Source organism: Ranitomeya imitator, chromosome 8 (genome assembly GCF_032444005.1).
Source record: "Ranitomeya imitator isolate aRanImi1 chromosome 8, aRanImi1.pri, whole genome shotgun sequence".
NCBI lineage: Eukaryota > Metazoa > Chordata > Amphibia > Anura > Dendrobatidae > Ranitomeya > Ranitomeya imitator.
The window spans coordinates 152,869,088-152,885,627 of record NC_091289.1 but is presented as its reverse complement, the minus strand read 5'-3'; the positions used below and the strand labels follow the sequence as shown (position 1 = coordinate 152,885,627).

At 42.4% G+C, this 16,540-nt stretch overlaps 1 protein-coding gene across 3 annotated transcripts in view; it reads right to left on the bottom strand.

Annotated features, from left to right (window-relative positions):
• RPAP2 (RNA polymerase II associated protein 2) overlaps window positions 1–16,540 on the bottom strand; it is a 99,259-nt gene that overhangs the window by 45,352 nt on the left and 37,367 nt on the right. For all 3 annotated transcript variants that reach the window (XM_069737564.1, XM_069737565.1, XM_069737566.1), the window contains one exon: window positions 1,674–1,742. In XM_069737564.1, coding sequence (XP_069593665.1) covers window positions 1,674–1,742 — 69 coding nt within the window. The remainder of the gene's footprint in view (window positions 1–1,673; window positions 1,743–16,540) is intronic.

Sequence of the window (16,540 nt, the reverse complement as noted above, 5' to 3'; positions counted from 1 at the left end):
TGCTCACACTGTATATATGGAGGCTGTGTGGGGGCTCACACTGTATATATGGAGGCTGTGTGGGGGCACACACTGTATACATCGAGGCTATGTGGGGCACACACTATATATGGAGGCTACGTGGGGGCTCACACTGCATATATGGAGGCTACGTGGGGGCTCACGCTGCATATATGGAGACTACGTGGGGGCTCACGCTGTGTATATGGCGGCTACGTGGGGGCTCACGCTGTATATATGGAGGCTATGTGGGGCTCACGCTGTATATATGGAGGCTATGTGGGGGCTCACGCTGTATATATGGAGGCTATGTGGGGGCTCACGCTGTATATATGGAGGCTATGTGGGGGCTCACGCTGTATATATGGAGGCTATGTGGGGGCTCACGCTGTATATATGGAGGCTATGTGGGGGCTCACACTGTATATATGGAGGCTGTGTGGGGGCTCACGCTGTACATATGGAGGCTATGTGGAGTGCTCACACTGTACATATGGAGGCTATGTGGGGGCTCACACTGTACATATGGAGGCTATGTGGGGGCTCACGCTGTATATATGGAGGCTATGTGGAGTGCTCACACTGTACATATGGAGGCTATGTGGGGGCTCACACTGTACATATGGAGGCTATGTGGAGTGCTAACACTGTATATATGGAGGCTATGTGGGGGCTCACACTGTATATATGGAGGCTGTGTGGGGGCTCACACTGTATATATGGAGGCTGTGTGGGGGCTCACACTGTATATATGGAGGCTGTGTGGGGGCTCACGCTGTACATATGGAGGCTATGTGGAGTGCTCACACTGTACATATGGAGGCTATGTGGGGGCTCACACTGTACATATGGAGGCTATGTGGGGGCTCATGCTGTATATATGGAGGCTATGTGGAGTGCTCACACTGTACATATGGAGGCTATGTGGGGGCTCACACTGTACATATGGAGGCTATGTGGAGTGCTAACACTGTATATATGGAGGCTATGTTGGGGCTCACGCTGTATATTAAAGGCTATGTGGGCAGCTCATGCTGTATATAGGGGTCTACGTGAGTGCTCACACTGTATATAAGAGGTTATTTGGTGGGATTCAGTGTATTGATTTTTCTTTTTGTTACGCCACTTACCGATTGGATTAATTTACTTTATATTTTGATAGATCGGGCGATTCTGAACATGCCGATACCAAATATGTGTATGTTATATTTTGAATGGGGCAAAAGGGGGTGATTTGAACTTTTATATTTAATTTTTAAATATTTTTAAAAACTTTTCTTTTTCTACTTTTTACTTGCTTTAATAGTCTCCTTAGAAGACTTGAAGCTGCGATCATCTGGTCGCTTGTGCTACACAGAGCAGGGCTGCAGCCCTGTTATGTGTAGCAGAAATGATCCTCTACTAAGAACGGAACCAAAATAGCTATCTCACAGGGGCCTGCTCCCTTTTAAAAGGCAATAAAAATATGCATCCATTTTGTTCGTCGTCCATGGTTACAGACTACATACAAACCTTGCGTTGTCAGATCATACAGTTACAGTGTGGCACCTCTTTCTTGCTACTGACATGTTAGGTTAGCAGGGTGGGCTTGTTCATACTTTGTACCCGCAGGTATTCTATATACAGGGAGTTGTAGGCATTCTGTGCATTGCGATATGATTAGTAACACTTACGCAGACAGCAGGACAATGGCAATTATTGACCATTCGGGGCCCGTGTGAATTATATTCGTACTTGAAAATCTGAGAAAAAAAAAATTGACAAAAATATAAATCGGAAAATAAATGATGAGATTTACACATAGACCACATCACTAACATAAATGACCATTAGTAATACTTTATGTAAGAATGGGAAGTCATCTTGTGCAGTAACAGGTATTTAAAATGGTTATCCAGAACTATTTTACTTTCGTACTGGGCCTAAGAACTAACAAAGGAATTAGCTGTCCCCCCGCCTGTTGTGTCCAAAGCCAATATTTGCCAGCACAGAGTGGTCTCGCTACCACCGGCAATTCTGCAGCTTCTGTTGACATCACATCAAGAGAGCAGCGGCTTCTCTTCCGCTCTGTTGCTCTGCCAATGCCATGCCGATTAACAGTTGGCTTCCCACTTCCTAACTGCGGGGAGCTGTCCGTTAATCAGCAGTCATGTCCCGTTTACACAGAAGCCTGGAAAAGCTGCTCCGTTCACGTGAAGCAGCAGAATTGCTGGTGCCTGATAAGTGGGTGCTAACTACCTATCTGTTCTGCCTGTAGTTTTTAGGCCCATAGTAAAAAAATAAAATAGTCCTGGATAACCCCTCTACAGAAAACCTGTCAATAAGATCCCCCCATCCCAAAGCCACATATATGGACATGCAGGTCTCTGAAAGCTAAATCCATCAACACCTTTCTATCTTAAAGAAGTTGTCCACTACTTGGACAACTTCTTCTCATACTCCACACTTGGCCCCGATAATATAATAGAGCTCATACCCAACTCCCGTGTTGGCGCCGTTCCCGTGGTGTCGGCAATAGTTCTCCGGGGCTCTTGTGCTGTTGCTGTGACTCCGGGGTCCAATCAACCCCAGACTTTGGTAAAATCGAGCACGAAGAGGAAGTCAGAGATCAGCTGGAGCCCGGACCTCCACTTCATGTTCAATTTGTCCAAATACGAGACAGTGACGCCAGCGCTCATTGGGCACCAGCGTCATGTGTCACAACACCAGTGAGAGCAAGTGCCGACACCGCGGGAACAGTGCAGTCACCGGAGTAGAAGCTTTATTGTTTTATCGGGGCCAAGCGATGGGTATGAGAAGAAGTTGTCCAAGTAAGGGAAAACTTCTTTAAGATATAAAGGTGTTGACGGATTTAGCTTTCAGAGACCGCATGCCCATATGTGGTTTTGGGATGGGGGATCTTATTTGACAGGAGGAATAAAGTAGGAATGCAATAATTATTACGGTATTTCATGGATGAATAATTATTTACTCACACATACATTTTTATATGAAGGCAAATTTCGGTAGAGGATCAGCTTTATAGTGTGAATAATGAAGCCCGTCAATGCCGTCTGGCAGTGCAGAGAGTGAGATGAGCGGTGATTCCTGGTGCTGACAGTCTGCGCTCATGTGACAGTGCTGTAAATCTGCGAGGCTGAAGATAATTGATAGAGACAGGCCTGATTCATCTGGGGACAAGCCAACAAACAGGCTAAAGAGCAGCGAGTGCTGTGCAATATGTCCAGCTATTGATTGAAGCACGGGGAGGCGATGTCCATGTTCCCGAACAGCAGTAGCTGCAGATATTTGTGTCTATTAACTTCTAGTCAATGTTCTTATTGATTGGCAAGCTCCCAACACTGGTCACGGCCATTAATATGCTCCTCGAGCCGTTATATGCAGAGGGGTGGCGGATACAAAAATCCCCACCTGTAAGAGGCGATGGCATTCCACGCTACCGGTCACATGCACAGATACAGAATACATTGCTCAGAAAAGAACGCTACAACGGGGGATGTAATCATGGAGTTCCAGCCTATGTCTGTGCCTCTATTGAACATTTGTGCCTTAGTTTAAAAATAATTTCACTTTACGGATAAAGTTGGGTGGTTTTGCTAAAAAAATGTCTTAAAGATATGAGACCAAAACTTATAAAAAGAACTTGGATGCCAACCCAAAGTGTCCAGCAGCGGCCACCTACCGGAGAAGAAGGTGGTGCAAACTTTTTCCATCAAAGGTTCTTATGGAAATGAGTGAACAAATTCCACTCTAGTCCATTTTCCATGTGTCATAAAAATGGGTTTATCCCCCCTTTTTTTTTTTTTTTAACCACGTAGGAGGCTCTAGAACAGTGCTTCCCAAGCGCCAATCTTCATGGTCACCAACAGATCATGTTTTCAGAATTTCCTTAGTATTGCCAAGGAGATGGAACTATTATTGAGGCATCAGAAATTGCCACAGGTTCTCTCACCTGTGCAATCCTGAACCCATGATGTGTTGGGGGGCTGTGAGGAACACTGGCTCTAGAATATAAACCATACTCCCCTTACCAAACTCCCTCTCACACCAGCGCGACCGATCCCCAGCAGTATTGTGCGCTTTCCGTTCCTGTCTTTTCAGGAAGAGTTTTCAGCAGGTAACACCTCTATGCACAGCCGATAACACAGGATCCAGCATTTACAATAGATAATTTCAGAGTCCACCCTTTGCTCCCTCTCCCTTTAGAATGACCTTTGCACCCCCTCATTAGATGCTGCCATACTAACGCCTATTGTTTCCTTCCTGACAAGGCCAAATTTTACAATTCTGACCAGTGTCACTGCATGTGGTAATAACTCTGGAACGCTTTAACGAATCCCAGTGATTCTGAGGCTGATTATTTTTGACACTTTTTTTTTTGTACTAGGTCAATATTTTTTGTGTGAACATAGCAGAATTTTGGAGAAAATTTTAGCAACTTTCAATCTTTTAATTCTTATGCACTTAAACCAGATACTTATATCAAACAAAATAATAAATAAGATGTACCACATATCTACAGGGTGGGCCATTTATATGGATACACCTAAATAAAATGAGAATGGTTGGTGATATCAACTTCCTGTTTGTGGCACATTAATATATAGGAGGGGGATACTTTTCAAGATGGGTGGTGACCATGGCGGCCATGTTGAAGTCGGCCATTTTGGATCCAACTTTATTTTTTTCAGTGGGAAGAGGGTCACGTGACATCAAACTTATTGAGAATTTCACAAGAAAAACAATGATGTGCTTGGTTTTAACGTAACTTTATTCTTTCACGAGTTATTTATAAGTTTATGACCACATAAAATGTGTTCAAAGTGCTGCCCATTGTGTTGGATTGTCAATGCAACCCTCTTCTCCCACTCTTGACACACTGATAGCAACACCGCAGAAGAAATGCTAGCACAGGCTTTCAGTATCCGTGAGGCACATGTGGTGTCAATACACTCACTGCACCCCTAGATGAATTCATTGGGGGTGTAGTTTGTAAAACGGTATCACTTATGGGGGGTTCCGCTGTTCTGGCATCTCAGTGCCTCTGTCAATGTGACATGGCACCCTCAAACCATTCCAGCAACATCTGAATTCCAATATGGCGCTTCTTCCCTTCTGAGTTTTGCACTGTGTCTCAAAAGTAGTTTTTAACCGCAAATGGTGTATTGGTATACTCTGCAGAAATTGCGTAACAAATTGTACCATTCAATTTCTCCTCTTATCCCTTTTAAAAATTAAAAACTTGAGGCTAAAGCAACATTTCAATGGAAAAAAATGGTAATTTTACATTGACTCAACCCAATGTTATACAATTCTGGGAATTACCGTACCTGAGGCTTAAAAATGCTCACTGCACCCCTAAATCATGAATTCTTTATAAGGTGTAGTTTCCAAAATGGGGGTCACTTCTGCGGATTTCTGCTGTTTTGGCATGTCAGGGGCTCTTCATTGTGACATGGCATCCAGAATCCATTCCAACCAAAATTGTGCTCCAGAATTCAATTGGCGCTTTTTCCCTTCTGAGCTCTGCCATGCGCCCAAAGAGTAGTTTTACTCCACATAATGGTGTATCTGTGCATTCAGGAAAAATTGCAAAACAAATTGTATGGTCCATTTTCTTCTGAGGATGGCGAAGAAAGAATATTTACAGAAGAAATATTAAGAAGGAAGAAATAATTTAATTTTTACCACTAAAATGTTGTTTTTGCTCCAAATTTATCATTCTAATAAGGGTTAATAGGAGAAATTGCACAACAAACATCAAGGTCCATTTTTTCCTGAGTTCTCAGCAGAAGGGGAAACGAGAAGCAGTGGATGTTGCTGCGTGAAAATTGCAAATTGCCATTGTAGTGCCCGTACATTATGCCAAGCACATGCTTTGGGAGACATGCACCCGTAAATTAAGCGGGATCTCATCGCTACAGAAATGCCAAACATGCGGATGATAAATATGGTTTAGACACTCCTGTATATCCTCGACGTATCGGTCTCTTTCAAGAATAGATATAATTCTCTGTAAGCCCCTTATGGTCCTATTTCTTTTCAACATTGAACACTCCCCTTGGTCCTTATCAGATCATTCTCCTCTCCTATTTTAGGTACAAGTCAATCCAATGCGAAATTTACAATCTTTGGGCTGGAAATTTAACCTTAATTTAGGTTCAGCACCCTTGAATGTAGTTTGTTTTCCTTGCTGGCAGTGCAAGAGTTAATGAGTTCAGTTGATCTTCTGGAGCTCTCCAACCTGGATAGTCTAAGCTGTTCAGTGTTTGCTACTCCCCTCTGGTATATATGCTCACCACTGTCACTTGGGAATTACCAGTGATAGTTCTTACTGCCTGGTTAGTAGTTGGAGGTGAAGTACGTGCTTGGAGAATTGTTTGGGGTGGAGTTTTTGTATGTTCATCCTTGGTTTCACGTTCCTATAACTCACCTGTTTGGTATTTTGTATGATTGTAGTTTTCATTTATCCCTCTCAGTCTACCCTTGTTTGTCTGGTTAGTATTATCCTATACACTTCGGCATCACACCTCCCGTGGTGGGGGAGGGAAGAGATAAGAGTTAATATAGGAGCATAGCAAGGCACGTGAGCCCGGCATCTCCACCTTCATGAGTAATCTGGGAGACAGGGATAGGCGCCCCTAGTTACAGGGATTTGGTAGGACTCCACAGTCCATAGTCACTAAGTGACATAACTGAACAAGCTTTTATACTAGCAGTTCAGATAATAGGGCTCAATGTAAAGAGAGTAAACAGCAATTAAGAGAGAATAAATTGGAGTAGCTGGATAATAAACGCATGTTTTTAAAACAACAGATTTATGAGGAAGGAGAAACCACTCTTTGGTTATTAGCCAAACTAGCATAGCCACAACAACATAATACATTTACATACCAGTTAAAGGGAACCTGTCACCCCCAAAATCGAAGGTGAGCTACGCCCACAGGCATCAGGGGCTTATCTACAGCATTCTGTAATGCTGTAGATAAGCCCCCGATGCATCCTGAAAGATGAGAAAAAGAGGATAGATTATACTCACCTGGGTGGGCGGTCCGATCCGATGGGCGTCGCGGTCCGGGGCCTCCCATCTTCTTACGATGACGTCCTATTCTTGTCTTCACGCTGCGGCTCCGGCGCAGGCGTACTTTGTCTGCCCTGTTGAGGGCAGAGCAAAGTACTGCAGTGCACAGGCGCCGGGAAAGGTCAGAGAGGCCCTGGGTGAGTATAATATAACCTCTTTTTCTCATCTTTCAGGATACATCGGGGGCTTATCTACAGCATTACAGATGTACTGTTTCCACTCCCTGTAGATCTCACATTTTATGAGGGACCACAGGTTCTCTATGGGGTTCAGATCAGACGAACAAGGGGGCCATGTCATTATTTTTTCTTCTTTGAGACCTTTACTGGCCAGCCACGCTGTGGAGTAGTTGGAGGCATGTGATGGAGTATTGTCCTGCATGAAAATCAAGTTTTGCTTGAACGATACTGACTTCTTCCGGTACCACTGCTTGAAGAAGTTGTCTTCCAGAAACTGGCCGTAGGTCTGGGAGTTGAGCTTCACTCCACCCTCAACCCAAAAAGGTCCCGCAAGTTCATCTTTGATGATACCAGTCCATACCAGTACCCCACCTCCACCTTGCTGGCGTCTGAGTCGGAGTGGAGCTCTCTGCCCTTTACTGATCCAGCCTCTGGCCCATCAAGAGTCACTCTCATTTCATCAATCCATAAAACCTTTGAAAAGTCAGTCTTAAGAGATTTCTTGTCCCAGTCTTAACGTTTTATCTTATGTTTCTTGTTTAATGGTGGTCGTTTTTCAGCCTTCCTTACCTTGGCCATGTCCCTGAGAATCGCACACCTTGTGCTTTTTGTTACTCCAGTAACGTTGCAGCTCTGAAATATGGCAAAGCTGGTGGCAAATGGCATCTTGGCAGCTTCACGCTTGATTTTCCTCAATTCATCGGCAGTTATTTTGTGCCTTTTTTGCCCAACACGCTTCTTGCGACCCTGTTGGCTATTTGCCATGAAACGCTTGATTGTTCGGTGATCACGCTTCAAAACTTTGGCAATTTCAAGACTGCTGCATCCCTCTGCAAGACATCTCACAATTTTGGACTTTTCAGAGCCCGTCAAATCTCTCTTCTGACCGATTTTGCCAAAGGAAAGGAAGTTGCCTAATAATTAAGCACACCTGATATAGGGTTTTGATGTCATTAGACAACACCCCTCCTCATTACAGAGATGCACATCACCTGATTTACTTAATTGGTAGTTGGCTCTCAAGCCTGAACAGCTCGGAGTAGGACAACATGTATAAAAAGTATCATGTGATCAAAATACAACTTGCCTAATAATTCTGCACACAGTGTACATCCATGGAAGAATGGGTGGACATCTTGGACTCAACATGGCAGATATTGATCAAAACAGCCCAGCGGAGGTCACAACTGTTCTTGATTCATAGAGTTTATAGAACCCCAAAAGCACTATTTCGGACGGGCCTCAGAGCGGATGATCATTGTCCCCAATATAGGATAAAGGGAGCAGATTTCATCATGTTCTCAAGTGGGTGAGCTATTGGAGAACGTTGGCAGAGTAATTTAACACTCCAATTTCCATTATATCCTTAACCTTGCATCCTGGGTCTTATGGGGGACATCGGAGGATCCTCTCCAGGGCAGTTAGCCATAGTTAAACTATTCTACCATGTAAGGAAGACTATTGCAAAACACTGGCTAGCAAGTAGCCTTTCCTTGATCGATTAAATCGTTTGGAGATTAAACAATACAATCCATATGGAGAAAAATCCATATATTAAAAGGGGATCTGTTGGTAAATTTGAAACACGCTGGGAGACTGGATGAAATGGCCAGCAGTAGTGTCTGAGGTATTGGTGTTGGATGTAACCTTCATTTTACTAGTGCTAGGATGAAAGGTTTCTTTAAATACTTTATAAGATTTTGTTTTACAAGTTATGCACTCGAGTCAGATCAAGCCAAAATTTTTTTTGTTTTTTTCCCCATGTGGTATACCAAGGGAATAAAGGGGAGGGCGTTATTGGAATTTGAAAGTTTTCCCTATGAACAGAGTATATGCATGCTTGTTTGAAGTGGTTTTTGCTGATAAGGCATATTCTGCAAATGTACCAGTCTACTGCTCTAAAGCTTGTCATTTCTGATGCTTCAATAAATAAACTTTTCTTGATATTTTTTTTGATAAAGTGATTTAGGCACACGGGAGGGAGTCATTTGGATTCGGGAGAACAGAATTTGCTACGTTTTTTTTTTTTTTTTTGAGGGGGTGGGGGGTGGGGGGCAAGAGCCATTTCACATTTCCAGAGCCTTTGTGCTACCAGTAATGTGGAAGCTCCCTATATTTTTGTTAACAGATGACAGATCTGAGTGGGGATTTGCTTTTTTTATGTACTGGGCTCTTCGTTGAGCACTTACATCGCGGTTCACATTTGAATCTCAGAGTGAAGTAATTCAGATGAAACCGCCAACACATCCACACAATATAATGAGGCAGCAGAGCTATTCTGGACTCCGACTGGCACAAAACTGTGGGGGATCGTGCTTTTATGCACGCTTAAAAAGACGGACACCGCCGGATCACAGGCCAGACGGCGTTCACAGTGCCTCCATCTGCCTCATTATAGGGAATCTTCCGCCAGGGGTTCCTTCTGATTCACGTCTTTCAGAGATTTACACGAAAAACCCGATGTAAGCATTCAGCGCAGAATAAATGTGGGCTGGGCCTTACTGTGATCTTTAGGAGGCAGAATGAACCAATAAACAGCAGGTGAAGAATTGTTTATTTTTAACACCATTCCTTGTGCTGTATAAGTACCGGTAATTAGACTACTTTATTCTTTGGGTCGGTACGATTACAGCGATACCAGATTTATATAATTTTTTTTTTGTTTGGCTGCGGTCACACACTTTTTTGTAAAAACAAGTTTTTGCATTGCCAAATTTTGAGAGCTATAATTTTTCCATATTTCGGCAGACAGAGTCATATGAGGGCTTGTTTTTTTATGGGACAAGTTGACGTTTTTATTGATACCATTTTCGAGCACATGACATTTTGATCGCTTTCTATTCTGATTTTTGGGAGGCAGAATAAACAAAAAACAGCAATTCAGGATTTTGTTTTATGCTGTTCCACATGTGATAAAATTGATAAGCAACTTTATTCTTCGGGTCAGTACGATTACAGTGATACCGCATTTATATAATTTGTTGATAATTTTTCATATAAAATAATTTTGTATAAAAACATGTTTGCATCGCTTTATTTTGAGAGCTATAACTTATATTTTCTGCTGACGGAGCTGTATGGTGGCTTCTTTTTTTGCGGGACGATATGGTGTTTTCAGCGCTACCATTTTTATTTAAATACTTTTTTTATAGCGTTTTATTCTACTTTTGGTTTGCGGTATGATGAAAAAAAACTTTTTTTGCCACTTTTTTTTTTTTTTAAGGTGTTCACTGAAGGGGCTTAACTAGTGGCACAGTATTCTAGATCAGGCTGTTCCAGATATGGCTATACCAAATATGCATACTTTTTTGTTTTTACATTAAAACATGTATTTACATTTTATGGGTACAATATATTTTCAAATTTTTTTTTTAATTTGTGGATTTATCCATTTTTAAATATTTTTTAATTTTTATTTTTAACTTGTTTACTTAGTCCCTCTATGAGACTAACTTTTATCACTCTGATTGTTGGTATAATGTATTATAATTCACCAGCATTGCAATGAGCATGGTCTAACAGGCTTGCTATAGCTGGCAGACCCGGGGGTCATCACGACAATTTCAGGTTGCCATGGCGACAATCTGACCCTCGTGATGACGCCGTAGGGGCGCAGATCGGACAGGAGAGGGCGCCCCTCCCCCTCCCAGCCTTCAAAATGTTGCGATTGATATTGACTGCAGCATTTGGGGGATTAAACAGCCAGGGGCAATGTTGGCATCGCTCCTGGCTGTGAGAGACGGGGCTCGGCTGTCACATAAGCCAAGCTCCTGGCGGCGATCATGTGGGTACAGCTCCTGTGCTGTGCAAGATCACCATGACGTACCCATACTTCAAAGGTGAGGAACCGCTATCCAACGAGGACATATAGGTACGTCAAATGACGTGAAGGGGCTAAAGATAGGGTCAGAGTCTGTTCATTGTGGATAATGTACATGAGAATTTCCTGAAATAACAGGAGGTTTGATTTAAAAAAACAAAAATAAAAAGCAGTGGCCAATGTGAAAAGTGCAAGATTTCTAATTTTTAATTTGAATACAGATTGTGATCTTTCCAGACCACAGTATGTCTATTTATGATACGGAGACGCTCAGTCCTCGCAGCGTAAATTTCCCATAGACTAACATTAGATGCGGTAAAACCACATCTAATTATTAGTCACATGCGCAATAACTGCGGGAACGCAGCTTACTACGCATGCGTACTAATTTACATATGTTGAATCTGGTGTCACATCCAGAAGTACGTGATGGGTCGGTGTCACACTTGCGAGTGTGATGTGAGAAACTCGCGCGAGTCTCTCGCATCAACACCCGGCGCTGCCGCCGGCACTAGGACCGGAAATACATTTAGCCGCACACTCCGGTCCCGGAGTAAATAATAATTAAAAAAAAAATAAAAAAATGGCGTGGACTCCCACGCAATTTTGAAATACCAGCAGAGGGAAAGCCAGTGACTGGGGGCCAATGTTTATAGCCTGGGAAAGGGATAATACCCATGGAGCTTCCCAGGATATTAATATCAGCTCACAGCTGTATACTTAGCCTTTACTGGCTATTAAAATAGGGGGACCACACCAAAAAACATGACGTGGGGTCCCCCTATAATTAATAACCAGCAAAGGCTAGGCAGACAGCTGCGGGCTGATATTAATAGCCTATCAAGGGACCATTGCCCCCTCCGGCTACAAACACCAGCTCTTGGCCACTCCAAAAAATGGCACATCTCTAAGATGCACCAATTAAGGCACTTAGCCTCGCTCTTCCCACTGCCCTGTAGCGGTGGCAAGTCGGGTAATAGTTTGGGGGTTAATGCCACCTTTGTAATGTAAAGTGACATCAAGCCCATTAGTAATGGAGAGGCGTCAATAAGATACCTATCCATTACTAATCCTATAGTTGTTATAGGTTAAATAAAGAGACAGCCAGAATAAAGTATTTTAATGAAATAAAAAACCCACACAGTTTTCCCATCTTTATTGTTCCGCTATTTCCCCGAATCCCTTGATCTCCAGCAAAAAAATAAATAAATAAACCAACACAAATACTCCCTGTTCCGATGCAGTCCTTAATAAAGAGTGTCCCACGACGAGTCCAGTTCTGCTACATCTGGATGCTTGACATCCAGATGTAGCAGAGCTTGTAGATGACCACTGGAGATAACTCTCCGGCGGTCACCTGCATTGCAGTGTTCTCACAATCAGCTGATCGTGAGAACCAGCCTAGTGACCGGTGGAAACCCGGTGGTCACGTGCACGGCAGTTCTCGCGGTGAGCTCAGTCATCGCGAGAACTGCAGTAGATGTGGACTTCCGGCGGTGACAGGTAAGAGATTATTTAAATTAGTAGACATGCGTAGAAAGCTGCGTTTACGCAGTTATTATGCATGAGCCTAATCATTAGATGTGGTTTTACCGCATCTAATGATAGTCTATGGGAAATTTACGTTGCAGGGACAGAGCGTCTCCGCATCGTAAATAGACATGCTGCGGTCTATAAAGACGCGCCGCATGTCCGGATACGCAGGTCTGCCGCCTGCATCTCCGAACGCATAGTGGAGATGGAATTAATGAAATCCCATCCACTATGCTGTAACATCTGGACGCTGCGGGTTTGACGCTGCGGATCACACGTGATTTACTTGCACAGTGTGCATGTAGAAACTCACATGTCTGCATAGGAGCTGAAGTTTTTTTTTTAAGCATTGTTAAAATATTTTTTACATGGTGCTAGACAGAGATACTCTTTACTGCAAATATCATGCATGTATGGGGGTAGATTTTTTTTCCTAAGGCATGTGGTCATGAAGTTCATGATCCTTGTAGCAGTACACCTGAGTTCTACACTTCTTTCCATCATCAACATTATTACACTTCCCAGCTCCCACCGTTTAGGTACAAACCTGGATTTTAATTCCTGCATCTATACAAGCAATCTTATGTCAGATTACTAACTGGCAGCACTCATAATCAAAAAGGCGTACGAGGCATACTTGAAAAGATAAAAAAAAAGTCTTGAGATTTACAGGAAGCCTAAAAATAGCCCCAAACACTACATATTAAATGAGATAAAATACAAAACTCCGCCCTGAGCAACAGATTCACCTACGAGAAATCAAAGGGGAAACCCATTCAGAACTGTGAAGACCACATCAGTGAGATCTGTGATCGTGGTCCACTGATTTCCAGAAAGATGGTGTTCTACAAGGCACGTGAAAGGAATGTGTCATCAGAAAATGACCTATTGTTTAAATCTGCTTTTTATCTTACATTTATTAAATTTAAAAAATTGGTGTAGTTTTTTTTCCAGATCACAATCTTATCTAAAAATAAAAAATAGAAAACTTGCACATTTTCAAACTGATCACTGGGGCTTTTTTTTAGACTCGAGGCTATTGTTCGTTCATTACACTAGCCACAATGAACAGTCCCCGACCATATCTTTTGTATTGAAGCATGTACCCAGAGAGTGCAAGGGTCATTGTGAAGGTAGCAGGATCATCTGCGACATTACATATTGTGATTGCTGGACTCTGTGCTATCAGTTGTGTATTATAGAGGTGTTATCTGTAATGATAAGGAACCTTCCTGAAAGGACTGAAAGTCTGAGTCTAAAAAAATCCCCCCCCCTTTTTTTTTTTTAATAACGATCATGGTATGAAAAATAAAAATGCCAAAGGTTTAATAAAAACACATGTAACACAAAAAGCAGGTTTAAAGAATAAGTAATTTTCTATTTCTAGTATCCATTTAAAACGAACTATGAACTGAAAAATACATGATAAAAAAAAAATTCTCGTCTACTTTTAAGTCCAAGTGGGTGTCATCAAGATTTCACTGAAGGTGTGTAGTACTTCTCCCTGTATGATGAAGACCAATCATAAGCAGGCAGCAACACTCAAAAGAAAAGAATGCGCCCCCAGAGCAGGTTTCTCAGTGTATGAGATGTAGTGATACAGCCCTGATCTCCTGGTCTAACCTCCTTCATGACTCAGTGTGGGAAGAGGGACAGAACAGCTGAGGTTAGCTGTGTCACATTACAAACCCTTCTATCATCTCTCCTCTGGTAACATGGTCTGTACTGTCCCTCCCCCTCACTGTCTTTACAGAGATTTATCATTATCACACTTATGTCTGTTGTGCTCAACTTGTAATCGCTCTGCAGTAAGTTCAGAGAAGGGTGTCATTATATCTCACATAGGGTGAATCCAGAACAGACAGGTTACTCCTGTATGAGATGCAAGGACAACCCTGATCTCACTACAGAGTGATTACAAGTAGCCTGAGAACAGCAAACATAATTGTGATTATTGACACACTCAGATCAGCAGACATAAGTGTGATTTTTGGCATGCAAAGGCATTGTGAATCTTGATTCTTTTATTTGTCAGAATCTGACAAAACAAGTGTGATTACTGACACATTCAGCACAGCAGACATCGGTCTGATTACTGACAGACTCTTATCAGAAGACCTGACAGAATGGTTTGTAATGTGACACAGATAAACTCAGCAGTTCTCCCCCCCCCCCAAACACTGTGGAGATTATAATAGAAGATCAGGACCTTCTGGTTTCTTCTGACCTAGAAACCTGTGAACGTACGTTTTCTAGTAGGTCGCTGCCTTCTTATGCTTGGTCCGCATCATACATAGAGAAGAAGCACATGTCCCCAGTGAAAACTAACGCCCATTTAGCTTTAAAAAAAGCTAATTCATTAAGTGGAAAATAATTAAAAAAAATCTGTGCAGGAATTTTCCGATGTGTATAAACTGGGCTGTGGAAACTCTTCTTAAATGCATGGGAAGCATATCAGGGTTTTATTTCGGCATACAATGTGCACAGAAATCCATGTCAAATTTAACCTGTGTGAACATGGCCTTAGAATGTGTTTGCATTTGATGTACCCAGGACGTGTACTATATATCTGTACTAGCGCTGAACCCCCATAATCAATGGTAGGGCTGTGACACGCACGGGTCAGCCCGGTACTGTATCTGGCAGCCCAAGTGAAGCAAATGATTTACCTTTTAGCTTACTTTGTGGCCTGACAGACGGACGTCCTCTGGAGAATAATGTGACATCTCAGTTTTGGTAACAAAAGCGTACAGGCACGCTGGGACATCGCAGAGAATGAACTATAACTGTACTAAAATGTCTTCTGAGATCTCCTTAGAGCATTTTCTCATCTGCACAGAATGGACTAAAACGCTGCAGCAAATAGGATGAACTAGAAGTGTTTCTGAAGGGCTCAGTGGAGGGGAAAATTGCAGCTCTGTGATAAGCACCTGGCCCGTTAGTCCCCTCCACTGGAATATGTGACAACAGACTCGCATTTCTCTAAGTCTCCGAGACATGGAGGGGGCAGAGGTTACCGATATCATCACTGCAGCCTTTTAGCGCTAAAATCGCTCGTCATTTATTGTAGCGCAGGAAAGGGAAAAGAGGCACATATTGTGCATATTGTACATAGTGTGACTCCTTCAGAACTATGGTCACCTACGGCAAGAAACTGTAGTAAAAAAGTGAAAAACGTTGCAAAAAGTGCACAAGAATGTTTGGAATTTATACAGGAGCCTCTATGATGGGTCGAGCCAAATGTATCAGACAATTTGTGCCTTTAGACTCCTGCATTCTACATATGGGGCATCATTTGGGCAAGTGGTTGAAAAGATTTCCAAATGCTGCATGTGTACTCCTATAGTTACAGTCCTGTCCCTCCCTTAGGCATAACTAGTTTTTAAGAATGTGAAATAAAACATTTCTGAGGATCAGAATCTACCAATATTGTACAAGAGGAGAAAGAAGAAAGTATACATGAGACTGCACAGGAGAGGATTTGGGGTCGGCGGACCACCCCTGGCTATCTGTAACTCTCCCATGACGGACACATCATGCATCTATGATTGGTATCAAGGCACTGAACACTGAGCCATTAAATACCATTAAATACCATATAGAGTATGAACGTCAAAAGGAGAAATGAAGTAAAATTGATATAGTGTAAAATAATGATACATATTAAATAGGTAATATGTGAAATATGTTGTAGAAAGACCCATAAAATAATACAATAAGAACATGTGCAGGAAACACAGCCAATGGACCGATCCTCGCCAATCCTCTATTGTCTGCCTACTTGTATTCCCCATGAAATAACAATTGTGGAGCATTTCTTTCCATAACTCCTCCGTTACTCATTCTGAACATTTGTTTTTTTTAAATTCGTTTATTAATTACAGGAAAGATTATACACACATTTGCTTGTATTCATCATTATCCATT